Source organism: Calliopsis andreniformis, chromosome 3 (genome assembly GCF_051401765.1).
Source record: "Calliopsis andreniformis isolate RMS-2024a chromosome 3, iyCalAndr_principal, whole genome shotgun sequence".
NCBI lineage: Eukaryota > Metazoa > Arthropoda > Insecta > Hymenoptera > Andrenidae > Calliopsis > Calliopsis andreniformis.
In genome coordinates this window covers 19934300-19951089 of record NC_135064.1, presented here as the reverse complement: position 1 = coordinate 19951089, position 16790 = coordinate 19934300, and the positions used below count along the sequence as shown (strand labels likewise).

At 38.4% G+C, this 16790-nt stretch overlaps 1 protein-coding gene across 2 annotated transcripts; it reads right to left on the bottom strand.

Annotated features, from left to right (window-relative positions):
• Positions 1-351: 351 nt before the first annotated feature.
• Ube3a (ubiquitin protein ligase E3A) lies at positions 352-5966 on the bottom strand. Of its 2 annotated transcripts, none has more exons than XM_076393330.1 (12): positions 5343-5966; positions 4502-4637; positions 4247-4427; positions 3049-3414; positions 2654-2964; positions 2395-2592; positions 2011-2310; positions 1744-1944; positions 1390-1667; positions 1097-1313; positions 748-983; positions 352-679 (listed from the first exon to the last, which is right to left on the bottom strand). In XM_076393330.1, the coding sequence occupies exons 1-12, from the start codon at positions 5387-5389 to the stop codon at positions 559-561; spliced, it is 2592 nt and encodes an 863-aa protein (XP_076249445.1). In that variant the 5' UTR covers positions 5390-5966; the 3' UTR covers positions 352-558. The 2 variants fall into 2 exon arrangements, with proteins under 2 accessions (XP_076249445.1, XP_076249446.1); XM_076393331.1 differs by lacking the exon at positions 5343-5966 and adding an exon at positions 4897-5311.
• Positions 5967-16790: the final 10824 nt, after the last annotated feature.

Here is a 16790-nt window from a genome sequence, read left to right as displayed (position 1 = left end):
TTTAAACTGTGTGCACTGCGTTACGTTGATATTCTTTTATCTTGTCTGCCTCCTTTTCTTTCGTTCGAGGATAACATCGAAGACACAGCAGCTTTGAAGCCAATTTAGGAGACGAAAATAGTTTCTGTGAGTTGGGGGGCAAAAAAGCACGAGTCATCGAAGAAACATCTCGACGAGATTCGTCGAAGATGCAGTTTATCTGCTTTGGCGCTTAAACAGCAGTAGTGCGTGGAAATTTCGAAGCATATCGCGTGAGATATTCTATGCTTTATGCAGTTTCTTTTGTACAGCAATTCCAACCACTTATGCGAGATGAAACGCATTTGGAGGACAACGATCGATTGCGAGGTATTCTCGGTATCAAAGGGGCAATTTTATTTTTTTTCTTTTTGTTCTTTGTTAATATTTTTCATGGAAAGCGGGGTTTTGAACGTTTGCGCAAATTTCGAATAAATATGTCCATTGAACGGGGTCGGGGTGGAGGGATTATCGGAACCTATGAAAGGTTTCGAAACGTTTTGAAAGACTGGAAGGGATACCGAAGCTTTATATGCACATTTACAAAATTCCGAAACCTTTTGAATAGTTGATCGCTTTTAATAAGCGATCTTGTAATTTTTCTATCGTACTGTAGTCGGGCAACAGTAATACGTTGAAGCATGTGTGAGCTATTGGTAGCCTGAAACACATGAAAATAAATGTCAGTGAAAAAAGAAAGTTTAGAGTTAAATCCTTTCAAAATCTTACCTATCCGAATCCGGACCGTGTCTAGCAATGATCATTTTTAGCCTCGACAAACCACCAACTGGTACTCTATCGCTTCCGGTGGTAAACTGGAGTAGTCTTCGTTGACTTTCCAGTGGCAAAGAATGAGCAACGCGCCAGAAATTGCGTACGGCTTCACTGTCAACAGTGTAACCGCCTTCATACTCTGTGGCTGCTTCCAATTCCGCGAAATCGAAAACTTTGCTGCCGCAAACGAGCTGTAATGAAAAGTTAGAAAAGTTAACAATGATTGGGCGTGTACAGGTTGTTTTGAAGTTATGCTCGATAGAGTTGAAGCACTTTAAAGCGAAAAATATGAATTGTGACATACTTGTTCGATTTCCTCGGGTCTGAAAAGTAGCGCAAGCGGGCTTTCGTCCGTGACCATTTGGAAGCCGCGTCTGAACGCCTTGAACTGTCTTTCTACAGATTTGTTAAGTAAGAAGTCCGCATACAGATCTACAAATTCCTTCTTGTTCTCTTGCGTAACAAGTAACTCGTCACCGTTTTCTTTGAGATCGTGGAAAGATATCGAGCTGAAGACATCCCTGTAAACCAATTATAAAACACCAGTTATTAACTCGAACAACTACTACCATTAATCGACTTAATTTGTGCATATACTTGTAAGATACTCTGAAGGTTTGCATAAATGTCTCTGGCATGTCGTCCCCAGTATAGTCCATCAATTCTTTCAGTGATCGGTATAACGTAGGACTCCAATCTTCCAAGTCGGCAAAGCTTCCTTTTCTACCGAGCAATTTTCGATAAACCACCATTGAGAAACGTACATCGAGGATTACGTTATTGTATATTGCTAGGCCAAGGACAACACCAATTAACGTAAAATGTGCGTCACTTTCAAATGATGTGGGATTGAACCATGTCATCTGTGTCTCTTCCTATAATGACAATGTATGGGGAATTAATATTCCAATAGCTTTTATTTCTCTTTCTTAGAAATTATTAAACTCTTACCTGAGTTGTGAACATGCCATAGTCAGGGTTAAAGATTTCCTCCACGATTAATTGGAAAAATTCTTTAGAGACTCCGCCCTCATCAACTCCCTGCTCACCCTCAAATTCAACAACTAATTGCTTCTTAAGATCGGAGGGATTTTCCATCGCGATCATTTCTAATTCCACTAATGCATCATCTATCAAACGATCTCTCTTTACCTATTTTTATGTGAAGGTAAAAGTGTTAATGAGAAGTACGATAAAGATCGAAATATGTATATGTACCTTTAGTCTTAAATACGGATTAGTCGGTTGACCAACGATAGTTTGTAAATAGCTCATTCTACGTTCACTGTACATTCTAATACGATTATCGTAATACAAGCCCAGAGTCTTTGTAGCGGGCGTGAGAATAAAAGCGTAATTCATGAAACTGAATTTCATTGGTTCTTCACTTTTGTAGTAAGCGAAGTCTTTGTCCATTTCTATAGCGTCACTCAACGGTTCGTTATAAAAATCGGTGAAAGGTATAAATGGTTTCCGTGCATCCAGTGCAGTGATACCAAGTTCTTTTGCCAAAGGATCCTTTAAGTAATTACAGTCATTGTTAGTTCTTTTAGAAAAGAATAGTAATTACACTGAACATTATTTTCCATTCTTTTATGCTACCTGAGGAATCTGTGACGTCGACTTTCCAGCTTTATCAGTACTAGCAGATTCACAGTCATCGTCCAAGTGTAATTCAGGTTTATCTAATTCACCAGCCAACATACTTGCATAATACAGAATTTTCATTACTTTCGTGGGAGCAGTAATTGTGTCTGCATCTTGAACGCAATAATCCCGGGTAAAAGATCCACCTATTACCTGAACAAATAGAGAATTATGCAGTCAATTGGCTTCTATTTTGTAATTTAAATGTACTTACCTTGACAGTTATTAGTTCTTGTAGAGCTTGTAGAATACTTGGAAGTCGGGACTTACAATGTTTAGCCCATACACGAGCCAGTTTAGCTTGCGCCACAGTAGGTAAACAGCTGAGTGCTTTACAAAGCATGTGAAGTGCCAGTTCCAGATATTCGCTATTCCCAAGCATAGGAATTTCAAATACAATTAGGAATACGTGTAATAAACTGTCCATATTATCCCACGGCTTAATACGAAATACTCGTAAATCTAATTCAATGTTGTCTGCCAAAGTGACTAGTGCATTGATCAAAGCGGATTCAAATGCTTCGCCTAAACAGAGAAAAGAATTGGGAGGATTAAGTACTTGTACGAAAAGATTACTCAGTAATCTTCTTTTAGGAATAAATGTATTACCTGGTAAGGACCACAGAGCTGTGAAAGCTCTTCGAACTGCTGGTAAATCAACGCTAGTATCATCATTGTTAGGAACTACGGGAGATGGTTCACTACTATCTTCTTCTTTGTCTTCTCCTTGTAGTGATCGAATTGCTTCCTTATCCATATCACCAAGCTGTTCTAATAAATTATCCGAAGCTCTATCGAGCAGCGCAGTAAGCGCAGAATCACTTTTTGCAGTTTTTTGAAAACTAAGACTCAACGCCTTCGCGCATGAAAATACTTCTCCCAATGTACGAATTAATAACAAATACGATCCTTCCGATTTACATTTTTCTATTATATCCAAAAGCTTTTCTTCTGTGAGATATGGACCCTGTTTCCCTGTTAACAGTAAATTAATCTCATTCGAATGAAATACTTTTTCAATTAATTTAGAGCATATATGTAACCATACATAGCTACAAAAAAATTTACTGTAACATGATTATCATATTTGTCTATATTTGTAATTTAGTTAAAAAATGAATAAATGACAAGAAATGGGAATGAAGCATGACGTTTATTAACACGAATACAACAGCCAGACAAGGATTTACTAAGTTTTTATACAATAATTTCGTATAAAAATGAGAATACTAATCAATTTTTGTAATGTAATTCGAATATCTTTCTTTTTCTAAATGTCTGAGATATAAATTTAGGGCTAACAGTTTTGTAACTAAATAGGAACAATTTTTTAAACAAATTTTTTTGTTAGAAGATATGTTTTTCTTACGTTGCAACTTCTTTTTTATTCTGTACTTTTTTACTACCTTCTTTGTTTTTTTATGTTTATGACTTTCTTTTTTTATTTGATCATCACCATAAGTTGGTATATAAATTTTATATCTATGTAATATTTCCAGAAAGCTCTCATGTTCTGATATTACTGGTCTACTGGGAGTCAAAGTTATCCAACTATGATTTGATTTGGAAAATTGGCACAGGTTATTGGAACTATCTAATTCTGTTCTACTGACAGGAAGCGAGGCAGCTATTTGTTCATTTGAAGTTGGATTTATATGAGTTTCATCATTATTTATTAATTCACATTTAGGAGGACTTTGAGCATTGTTATATGATAGGGGGTCAGGAGTAGGACTGGTTTCATCCGCAATGGTTACAGAGTCAGTAATTAAAGGAGCAGGGTTTGTGCTGGAATTTGATGCAGTACCTTCTTCCGAACATGTTGCATTTACGCTTTTAACAGGTAAACTCTTAGCTAATGATGCTGGACCTGGCTCTAAAGTTGTCCTAGCAACTTTACTCGGTTGCGTGCCATCGCAAAGCCTTGCTTCTTGTGAAAATAATTGAATAGCTTGAGCTGCAGCTTGATTTGGAGTAAGGTTCATTACCTGTTCAAAAATAACTTGTATCAGATCAAAGACTCCACGAAGAAAGGTTCAGAAAACATGATCTGGATATATACTTTGCCACTCGACGCACAGTTCTGATTGTCACAGTCAGGATTTCCACAACCATCGGTCAACTGATAAAAATATCGTTCAATCAACTTCTTTGCAACTGCACGCTTCATGTCGCTGTAAGGGCTCTCTGCTCCTACCCTAATAATGCAACAACCTCTCTATAACTTTTTCAACACCAATGCAGAACTGTTATTAAATACTATCTACACGAAAACTATGGACAATACAGGGTTTCTATAGTTTTCTATTTAAACATTGCCAACGTAAAAATAAAACTAAAATGCCACGGAACAAAGCTTCCACAAATATTTCACTAAGAAGTCATAGCAGAAATATGAAACACGAGAACACTATTCCTAAGTAAACGAACTGTTGAACTTGCAACATCTTCCCATACATCAAAACCGCAACAAAACCATTAACTTCAACTTCTACTTCCTGACATCATAGAAACCATGGCTCGATCTGCCCCAGAAGGTAGACCAAAACAAGGAACACAAAAATAGCAACACTCAGTGTGAATTCAAATAATTGCAATTCATTCAGAAAAGATCACATGGTTGTGACATGTCCAGAGTCGATTCGCGGCGTTGCCAGTTCAAGTGGAAATGACAGTTCTGCGAGGCACTAGCTCTCCTCGAGGTCGCGGAGTCGAGTCGTTGCACCAAAACAAAGTGCGTTAAAAATAGCCCAGACATCGTGGACGACTGCAACGATATTACGTTTCGCGAAACCTCTAAATAAACAAACTCCTAATCGAAACCTAAGCAACAGAGACAGAAAACAAGATAAACGGGAAGAACAGGATTCTAGACGTCGGAGAGTCCAGACAATGAATGTCACCTGGAAGCGTGGTCTTCCCCAGGGTCCCCTTGGCCCTTGGCGCTCATAGACCGTGAATCTTCGAAATTTTGCCTCCCCCGTCGTTGATCGGCACAGGAAGTCTCGCCACGGTTCGTTTTTCACGTGCAATCGATTCCTTCGTCGATCACTCGCTCCTGGATTTCCACGTCGGCTTCGCCACCGTGTCTCGTTCACTACGTTTTCGCTACGTATTACGCGTTACCTAGTATCGCACACACTTCGGCATAAAATAGGAGAAGAAAGGAACAGACGTAAAGCAAGCGGGAGCGAGCGAGACAGAGAGAAACAGAAGGGGGGAGAGAGACAGAGAAAGAGAGAGAGAGAGAGGGAAAGAGAGAAACGTATAGTTCGGCTTGTGGCTCAAGAGGAGAGGTATATTTGTCCGTAACTCGAACCGAAAGTTTCAAGAGTCGAGGTTAGGTGTACACTGTCTCCACGGCTGCGCAACGTCGTAATGTCCGTGGATCGCGAGGCTCGTCGATCCGGCTAGCACACGAATTTTTCAAGTCAATGTCAGAATACCGGGAATAAAGGGAAATTGAATCGTTTCGCGGCCCCCTTCTTAGCTGCTGTCTACTGTTCTGCACGGACACAACCAGCTGCGACTATCGAGATTATTCGAGAGCATTCGAGATCGCTCTCGCGATTAGATCGAACATCGTGGCTGGTTATCGATCTTTCGATATGTCGATACCTCGAGCGAGAGGCGATATGGATTGTGCGGGAATGAGGTGATATTTGAAAATGAAACGATTTCAGTGAGATGATTTTGTATTCCTAATTTCGATATTTTTGTGTCGTTAGTAGTACATTGGAAAAGTATTTATTTACCCAGTTTGCGTATAATAATGTTACACTAAAAATAGTGTATTAAATATTAATGTATAATACATTTCTCTCTTATTAATTTCTTTTTATGTAGTACTCAGAGTTTTAGATAAAGAAGAGAAGATTCTGAATATTAGGAAAATAAATAATATATTTTTGTTAGTATATTCATGTGCTCGCTTTTGCTCTTATATGCAACAAAAAAATAAAATTCTTCAAAAACACGTGCCCTGTGTGACCATCATAAAGATTTCATTCTAGAATCGGGGACAAAGAACTTCCCTCGAAAATCAATGTTCGTACGTATATTTGTGGTCGTAAGTTGCGAGGTAAAAAGACATAAATTACATGTATTTATTTTTGAAACATTAGCGTTCAAAGTTTTGAATTATGAATCTCTGTTTTATTATATCGTCACGATTTAAAATAACACTCCTACAATACAATCTCCTTTTGTCAAAAATAGTAATTCTATTTTGTAGACTTCAATTAAGATATTAATTCAAATACTTTGTCCAGATGATTTATGTCCTTTTGTTTTATAGTCACAGCTGTGTTACGTGGAAACACGCTGTCAAAAAAAATTCCCTGGAAATATGAACGTAGAACAGATTCCACTACCAATGAAATTGCTCAAAGAGTGTATCGATTACGTGCTAAACTCAGCATACATTATCGCGGATTATCAAGTGGGATTTCTTTTCTGATTTCGCAACTTTAGCAAGGAATTGAAGTGCAGAGGGTAAGGGGCGAGTCTTTTAATAATTTTTATCGGTTTGGGGCGAATATAAAAGGGAAATCTAGCTTTTTGAGACGAAACGAGGGGCTGACGTGAACAGGAAACCATTAGTTCGCGGCAAAAAGGGGTGAAATTATCGGTGCCAAGCTGTGCAGGCCAGAACGCCGCGAATAAAGCCGCTCCCTCGGTCACACCTTCGTACATATGCGCGATGCATTTTATTTGAGTACGTTCTTGCTACTTTCTCGTTAATTGCAATGCTAAATACACTCGCGAATTGCGTACCGCAGAATCGTTCTGCCAATTTCTAGAATTACGATGATAAGTGCTGGAGAAAAAATTTCTACGCCGTCACAGAAGTTCTTCTAAAATCGAAAATGATACGTTTTATTATTATTATAAACTTCGAAGTAATTAAAATCGTTAAAAAATGATACGAAAGTGTTGGATAAGTTACACATTTTTTGTGAAGGCAGCAGAGATCTTTTATTTCAATGTTTATATTCCAAAATAATTTATGGTATGAATAAAGTAGAATTTTGAATATCGAGAAATAAAAACATTTACTATTTTTGTAAGAGCTTTTTTATTCCTATTTTCATAATATTATGAACTTTTAATGGAAAGACATTTGAAGTAACGGCAAGAAAATCATAAACAACGAAAAGCAAGCATAAGGAGAGCAGTTACCAAGTTTTTAAGTTAACAGTGTAATTTAAAGTTTCCGAGACCGTTCTCGGGTGAGATAGCTCAGACCATTTAGCTGCATGATCGAGGGTCGCTGATTAGACAAAAATCGGCCCTCCAGCAAGGAAGGTGTCATCAGTAATTTGGTAGCAAGCCAACTACTCGAGATTTTTTTCGATGATACACTGTTATATACCACTGTTCGATCCGAAATATGTCGAAGGTTCGTATCGTCGCATCTGCGATAGGGAGTTCAAAGGAGATATGTTCAAGAACGTTTATCTTCTTAAAACTTTAATCTTCCAGAGGAGGAATTTTATGAAAACGAAAACAATAAATACTGAAGAAAGTTTTTGATCAATTTTATCAGTATTATCAACGTTACATCAAGAATATTATCCTTATATTAATACTTATTTATTTCTCTCAAACTTGATATTGATTTTTGAAAAAGAAATATGATATACGTGCTCTAAATCTAGAAAAATTTAAGTCACGTTTACACGAAATACCACAATCTTGTTAAAACCAGAAGCATCCTAAGAATTTTTTAGCAGGGATGTACATGTTAGGCACTCTCAAAGGAGATTGGATCCTCGCAGATTCCCATTCAATACCCCAAGAATACAATAGAACGAAGAAGCCAGGAAAAAGGCAAATCATCCGTGTCAGATCGAATCTAATCCGACGCGTTCTCGACCGCCGCAGAAGACCTTCTGGACTTCTGAAATCCGCTAGCCATCGCGAGACAATTGTTATCGTTATCGCGGGAAAGCAACTCGGACAGATCGCAGTAAACAGACCTCGTTTTTCTTCGATTGAAAAGGCGGGGTTGGAGCTGAAGAGGGGGCCGAGGGCGATAGAGATCGAGAAGCAGAAAGGTACACAGATTTACAGGGACCAGGGGTCGCTTGATAGAGGATAAAGCTTCCGCTTGGATGCGGCCGAGTTTCGATCAAGGCCAACTTTGCCATTCGTTTGCCACCCTCCACCCCTTCGTCCTCTTTCTTCTTCTCCTTTGACTCCCCTCGCACCCGAACGCTTCTTTTTCACCTCTATTTTTATTCTCATCTTTTATTCGCCCCTTTTTTGCGACGCTTCACGCTTTTTCCATCACTCTCGCCTATCTCTGCCCGCTTCTGTCTGCCCCGCCCCCTCTTCTTCCGCGAAACGCCTTGCACCCTCTCCCTTTAATCCACCACTAAATTCTCTTGTTCACGTGGCCAGGGAACATCTAGCAAAAGCGCGGACGCGTTGTCGTGCCCGCGTTTCCCTTGCGAATAAATCTCAGAGGTTCCCTATATTGCCTAACCTAATTAAGGGTTGTAATAAACAACAAGGGTTGTAATAAAGGGTTATAAATTTTCCTCGTTGGGAAGAATTTACTGTTTTTCTTTTATATTCTTCCCCTCAGTTAAAGGTCTATTTAGTGAGACATGGAACCTCTTGTCTAGGCGTCTTAGATTGATTTTTAATTACATGTAAATTTTATTTAAATTTAGGTATTTATACGCCTGCTCTTTCTTAGTGGCTTCTAATATAGGAAGAACATTTTTTGAGTGCTTTTTTTACTCGTTTTCAAAGATTTGATTCTTTCTACATACTTGAAGAAGAAATATGAATCTATTTTGAATTTTTCGGTCCTTCCTCGTCATAACTATATAAAATTGTAGCCTTTAAGTGTAATTAGTGCTATATAGTTTTTCTTACAAATTAATTCAATTCCCAATCAGCGTCCATTTGCCAATTTTCACGCATCTTCAGGGTTCCATGTTATCGTGATACAAATCTACCCCATAAAGTTTATTTACACGAGACACGACGCTTCTGCGTCGTGACTTTGCATATGGTTACGCATACAGACTCTCTTGGATCAGAGTATTTCCTCGTTTTCAAGCGATTTCTTTCCATTGCCCTCACAACTCTCACATTCTCCCTTTCGTTATATTCCCTTTCATCGTGGCACGTATTGCGCGCTATTGTTTCTAAGAGTCCCTGATTCCGCCAGTAATGATCTCGTAGTCGATGCTCCACCAGTCGTATCGGTGCACCGTGTCACGCGCCGCTGCTCCCATCGACTTTCCTAGGTATTAAACTTCAACCTCTGGTGCAGCGAGTCGCGACACGAAAATATTTAACGGGGCTCCTGAATTTTATTCGATATTCATAAAACAAGAGCCATCTTTCGATTCATTGTCGCCTCGACGATTGGAGAAAGAGGGCTGTTCACTTGTGGACCCTATTATTCTTGAGAGCAAGCAATCGCGGAGGTGAGAGTGCGTCTTTCCGGCCTGCTGTCAGATTTCACTCGTATTGATCCCTTAATCCTACTGCTCCCGCCTTTCTCGAGACACGATACCAGCTGGTATTTCTATCTTTTGAATCGGTAGAACTTGTACGGTACAGTATCTGCACTTTACAGTGCATTACACTAGGTATATTAGGTACTTTAGATACCATAAATATGGTATAACTCTGGTATATTTCAGAGTACACTAAATTACATTATGCTATAGTCTAGAGAATACTGTGTGACGTGATAGAATCACCAAACACAAATATACATATATAAATGGAGTCACGTACAACGCGTGGAACATTTTATAGTTAAAGTTTCGTGATGACATAAGGGAAGAAAACTAAGTTTTAAAAAATTTGGTGATGACACTGACATTGAGCACGTTTTTAATGTCTTTTTATACAGTAGATAGGTAGTGAGTGGAAAGTACAACTAAGGTGATTATAGCAATATAGTACACTAAAATGTACTCAGGAGTACACTGCGGTATATTTCACAGTACACTAAATAACACTACATTATATCCTATAATACGTTCCACTAAATTACGCTACATCATTTCCTACACTATACTATATACTACTACATTACGATATATTAAACTGCATCACACAACACTGTAGTAGTACAATACAATGTGATGTAGTGTAGAGTATAGTACAGTGTAGTGTTAGGTACAGTCTAACGTAAGTGCATGAGCTAACAGTAAAGAAATCCTGCATGAGTCTCCCCTCAAATTTCCTTTTATTTTTAATATATAACATCATCTCTCAACCTCTCAAATCATTGACCGCAGTGTAACATCTTTATCAAGAAGGGTAACATCACTCGAGTTACGACAGTTCTCTTGCTTGCTCGAACGAAGATTACGAACAGGGATGAAGAGAGCAGCCCTCTTGGCGGCATGAAAGAGTCGATCTGACCTTTTTGATTCTCCTGCTGCTTTTCTTAGGTCACGCGAATCGATCGATGGTCTCGGTCGACCAAGGTTCGTTACCGAATCTTCTGTCGCTCGCAGGTGAGCTCTTTCGAGCGGGCAACTTTAAGGGGAGCTCGTCGTGGGACCAGTTGAAGGTCGTGGTGGGATTAAGGGCAACGCAGGCGGGGGAGGGAAAACTGGAGCTTCCTCGGAAAGGTACTTTCTACGTACACTTATCATAGATATTTCCTGCTTGTTTGTCAGACTTCTGAACGTTCCAATAGTAGCAGTAGATTGAGGTGGACAGACTGTACTTCTATTATAGAGTTCTAAGCTTTGTACGTCGCGAATATTGGTATTACTGTGGTGTATGAACAGTATAGTATACGACTCTTTACACTACACTATACCAAGACTTCACTCAGTACTATACTAGGCTATACTCAACGCTACTTTGTACCAAACTGTACATTACACTTATCACTCTCTACATTGTATTATACCATATCCTACACTATATGAGACTGCACTTAATACTACACTAGATTATATCCAGCGTTACGCTATACTTCATCCTACAGTGCACAACACAACATTAACATACATCCTACAGTGTATTATAGGGTGATTAATTTAAGTAGAAACCTTGGAATGAGTGTTGGCAGCACTTAGAATGCTAACAGTATTTGCAATAAATGCTGCCAACACTCGGAGGGTGTTCATTTAAACTGATCACCCTGTACACTATTCTTCTAAGACCTTAAACATCGTTTACCATTTTAGAAGGTTCAGGAATACTTCTAGCTAGCAGAGGTAACATAAAAATAGCAAGTAGTTAAGAAACTTTATTTCTAATTGCAATTCCTCGTCGTGCAATTTACAAGCTAAAGCGTTTCAGTCGTAGGTGGGAATAGAAATGGCACCACATCCTTGTATTTAGTAATTGAAACTGTCAGACACTCGTTGGAAATTCCAGAAAATTACACTTAGGCTATTGCCATTAGAAACGTAATTACCTAGAACATGTTAGCCATTTCATTTCCTAAAACTCGCGTCACGAAATGCTAAACAGGAGTCCCGCAATTAGATCTGGATCTAGATTTTCGGGGTAGCCTTTGAAACGTTGTACAGAGCACGGGTATATCCTTGAGTGGTCTGGATTACAGAGGAGGGTCGCATCAAAGAATCCTCGTTAAAGGAAACCAGTCTGCTAATCCGAAAATCCGTTTTGCTCACCCTTGTATGCTTCTGCCTGTCCACCACAAGGATGCTCGTACGAAACAGGAATCACTACTCAATAGAAACACTCAAATTCTATGAAACTGCAACTAAAGCATTCAAATAATCGCCATACGAATTAATAATTTTCCTGGAACACATTAATGCTATACAAAAGCGAGACAAAACAAAGAGAACCCATGTTTTAAAATATACTTAGAAGGAAACTGGGGTACGAGCAGTAATGTTAATGACTCCTGTAGCTCGCTTTACGTACTTCATATTACAAACTATATTTTCACATTTCACGCAGCTTCCATATTCAAAGTATGTACACTGTGAACCACCCGCAAAGAAAATTGCTTTGAAAATTATTCCTCGCGAGATTTCCCATTTTCAGTACCCGCTATAAATCCACGTAGACACGTAAATTAATTCGCAAAATGTATCGAATACATCTCAGCTCATTGTCCTGAAATTTCGTATTTAGTCTTTCATATTTAGCGTTTGATATCACGTTGTAAATTCAGTCGACATCGCGTGCAAGGGAGTGACGTAGCGCTCTATATAGCCGAGATTATGACGTCAGAGCTTCCGTCATGAATCTCGGTAGGTGGGCAGTAAATTCTTGCCGTGCCACGCACGATAACAGTAGTATCCCCCGGAAAATCCTTTCTGATGTATGAACCGGGAATTTCATTATATTCCGCACAGAGCACAGTTGATCTCGCCCACGGCGAGCTGGACAGTACGAGTCCTTTCATATGTAAAGACTCGGAAATATTGGCTATCCCTGCCGTGATTCGTAAATTGACATCGACTATTGGTTTCCAATCGCGAAATAATCAAGCTTCCCAGTGAGCTTAGAGCCTTGACGTATTCGTTAAATATTTAACACTCGACGCGACGCGGGAACCCTGCTCCTTATTGTGTCCGACGTACGCAAACTGTTGGGCATATTATTGGAAATCTATGCGGACGTCGCTTGACAGAAAGAGATTCGTTAAACAATAGCAATTACTAGTTAATTAATGTTGAAAAGAGCGTGTTGTAATTAGGGTAATTTAATGTATCATGAGTTACACTGATGGTTAAAAGTATCTAGACATTTGTTTCGTTCTGGCAGATGGTACAATGTTCAAAATAATTATGGCGTAGAAAAGTTTTGGGCTAGAATCGGCCAACTTTGACTGACGATAACTCCGCGAAAAATCATCGTAGGATCATGATTTTTTTTTTAAATTACAGCTTGAAGTCTTGATTGTAAGATACTATGCCTTAATTATAGATTTAGTGCGCCTCTACTACTGTAGTACCTTAAATCTGAAGGCATGTTTATCGTATTGAAAATTGTCAACTTTGACGGGATGCACAGCTCTGGAAAAATTTTTTTTGGAGATTCTGTTTAGGGGAGTATATAATTGGAACCTTTCCCTATAATTTAAAAAAAGAATCAAGTCGCTGCGATTTTTTTTCGCAAAGTTACAGCACCTTAAAGAAACCCTTGCATTTTTACAGCACATCCGGTAGTGCCAACACATGGGAAAATGCAAGGATTACTTTGAAATGCTGTAACTTCGCGAAAAAAAATCGTAACAACTTGATTCTTTTTTTAAATTATAGGGCAAGATTCCAATTGTATACTTCTGTAAACAGCATCTCCAAAAAAAATTTTTCCAGATCTGTACATCCCGTCAAAGTTGGCAATTTTCAATACGGCAAACTGCAAAGTTTGACAAAAGGTAGAGACTTACTAAAATTTTTTTTAGACATGCAGTTTCCAGCATAATGTAGTTTAAACCTTCCACTTTAATTTAAAAAAAAGTTCAAGTCGCTGCGATTTTTTTTCGCAAAGTTACAGCACTTTAAAGAAACCTTTGCATTTTTACAGCACATTGGGTAGTGCCAACAAATGACAAAAATGCAGGGGTTACTTTGAAGTCTTGTAACTTCGCGAAAAAAAATCGCAGCGACTTGATCTTTTTTTTAAATTAAAGGGGAAGGATCATACTTTATGCTCCTATAAGCGGTATTTCCGAAAAGAATTCTAGAAAGTCCGTACATTTCGTCAAACTTTGGAATTTTCAATACGATAAACATGCCTTCAGATTTAAGGCACTACAGTAGTAGAGATGCACTGAATCTAAAATTAAGGCATAGTATCTTACAATTAAGACTTCAAGCTGTGATTTAAAAAAAAGATTATGATCCTACGATGATTTTTCGCGGAGTTATCTTCAGTCAAAGTTAGCGGACTTTTGCACAAAATTTGTCATAGTGTTGTTTGGTATTTGTTCAGATACTTTTAGACAGTACTATGGAAATTTCATATAATATGAAGATTTTTGCAATAAATAAGATAACACCTTCTGGGACGATATTTCAAATAAGGTAGCTTAATCTTCGGGATTGATTTGGTTACAACGACGTAAGAGGAAATGTGGATGTCGTTAGTTTCGTCATATTTTGGGTTCACGGTACCAGGCATAAATGGGCTTAGACACGTAAGACCAGTACTTCATCCTCGAGGTACGTGAGTGCCGATTCTAAAAGTGACGATCCTAGCTTCGTGACACTCGATAAAGGGGGTTTCAAGACTGATAAATATACTTCAGCTTATACCTGTTATTACTTGGTAATAGTCAGCCTAAGTGCTTTGACTTTAATATCTTCTGATCTCCCTGAACCTTAAATCATTCCAAGTTTTAATAATAACAAAAGTTACCATATTCCAAGGAATAACGCCACACATGGGTAAAAAATGAAATTATGCTTTATATTGTGCCTTTTCTTTTACTAGCATTTTGACTGTGTCTACTTTCATTCTGCAACAATTATATTCGCCACTTACAGAATGTGATAAATGAGGTTCACCCACTTGCGTCAAGCTCGGAACTCTCCAGGTTCTATTGTAATTCCAAACTTGTGAAACAATGTGTGGGTAGGTATCCTAGGTATATTAAGCTCGATTTTTTACCTCACTGCACCCCCAATTTTGACGTCAGCAGTAGTATACAAGAAAAAGCATAACCCTTGAGCTATATGGACACATGTACAGCGACAACTAGATGTATCGACCGTACGTGTTACATAGCTTCGTAGTAATATAACACAATTTTATTCAAAACATGTATAACTATTTTAATATATTTTACAGTACCTTTGGAATTCTCTTTATTGTTCATCGTTACTCCAGAATCTCCACCAATCTTCCTACTCTCATTCCAACTTTGTCTCACTATCACCTGAGCGTTTCTCTGAATCCAAAGGTGTTTACGTCTTCCATCAGCAAGTTGATGGAACCTTCCATTAATTCTCACGCTTCTGTGATCCTAGTTATTCGATCTTCATAATCCTGTGTCATCGGCATCATGTTTCCTACGAGTGTGGTCTTCGCTACGAAGTCGTAGAATTTTCGCTTCGTCAGTATCGTGTTCCATAAATCACAGCTGTTTGGAATCGGGTTTCGGTCGAGTGTTTCATCGCAAGTACACAATATTTCCTCCAACTTCGATTGGATTTCCATGTATCGACGATATTTTCTGCGTTGCACACGTTCTTCTGCGTTATTTTATTTTTTACTTCTTCTATTTTCAGCTAAATACGTAGGTATGCGACTACATCAGGTTTTATAGGTGAGCAGCCGTCTGGAATCTAATCGCTAAAGAACACGTCGGTTGACTTGCAACATAACGCAGTGGAAGAAGCTTTTTGTTCGACATCTTTGCGTCTACTTTGCTCACAGTTGTCTGAGACTTCCAAATATTAAGACATAGAATGAGATTAGTGGGAGCCTCTCTGTAAACTCACAGCCACCTGAACTTGCTCTGTATTTCAGTGAGCAATGTGGTCTCGTTGGAAGTTCCTCGTTTTTCTCATAATTTTTTTATAGTTATTCTTTTATTGTTTTCCATTTTTCGATTTGACAAAGTGAAATGAGTTACTCACGTGTAAATTGTAATTATCGAGCAAAAAAAAGTGAAAATTGAAAAATTGAAATATTAAAGAATTGAAAAATTGAAGAATTGAAGAATTGAAAAATTGAAGAATTGAAGAATTGAAGAATTGAAAAATTGAAGAATTGAAAAATTGAAGAATTGAAAAATTGAAGAATTGAAAAATTGAAAAATTGAAAAATTGAAAAATTGAAAAATTGAAAAATTGAAGTATTGAAGAATTGATGCATTGAGAAATCGAAGAATTATTATTCCCGACTAGTCTCCAAATTCCTTCCATTTCAATTTCAGTACCTTATCCTAGATCTTCAAGGAACTCACCACAATCCTATACAAATTTTTGCATAAAGTTGACATGCAACCAGAGATTCAAAACTTCACCCCAGGGTGCATCACGAAATTCCTATTCTCATTTGAAATTCTATCAGAGGATCGATTCCCTGTTTACGCCGAACGTTATTCAAGCCCCCGTCCAATTACCAAAAAGTAATTTTACATGTCCTAGATAACGGTGGCTCTTACTTGTCCGACGTGAATGGAAACAGTCACGCAAGCGTTGTGTTGTGGGACGAGCAGGAGTCCACGTTCTTGCAGTGCTATTGTGCAAGGAGTAGCATTGTTTCCTAGTCGATGTCATCTAACGTCAAGACCATGCTCTTCTGTTTCATATCGACGACCAACGATGGCACCCAGCCTTCGCGATGCCTCCAGACGTGCGTCTAATATGTTCCATATGGAAGAAAATTACGAGCCTCATTTGCAACCTGCAGACATTGCGCTT

Bases quoted from the DNA above. Each gene is read 5' to 3' on its own strand.
- Ube3a (XM_076393330.1), bottom strand. From the start codon at position 5,389: ATGAGCGCCAAGGGCCAAGGGGACCCTGGGGAAGACCACGCTTCCAG. The intron at 1,668-1,743 runs GTAAGAGTTTAA...TTGTCATTATAG, and splicing joins ATGGCATGTTCACAACTCAG to GAAGAGACACAGATGACATG. The intron at 680-747 runs GTAAGATTTTGA...CATGTGTTTCAG, and splicing joins CACGGTCCGGATTCGGATAG to GCTACCAATAGCTCACACAT.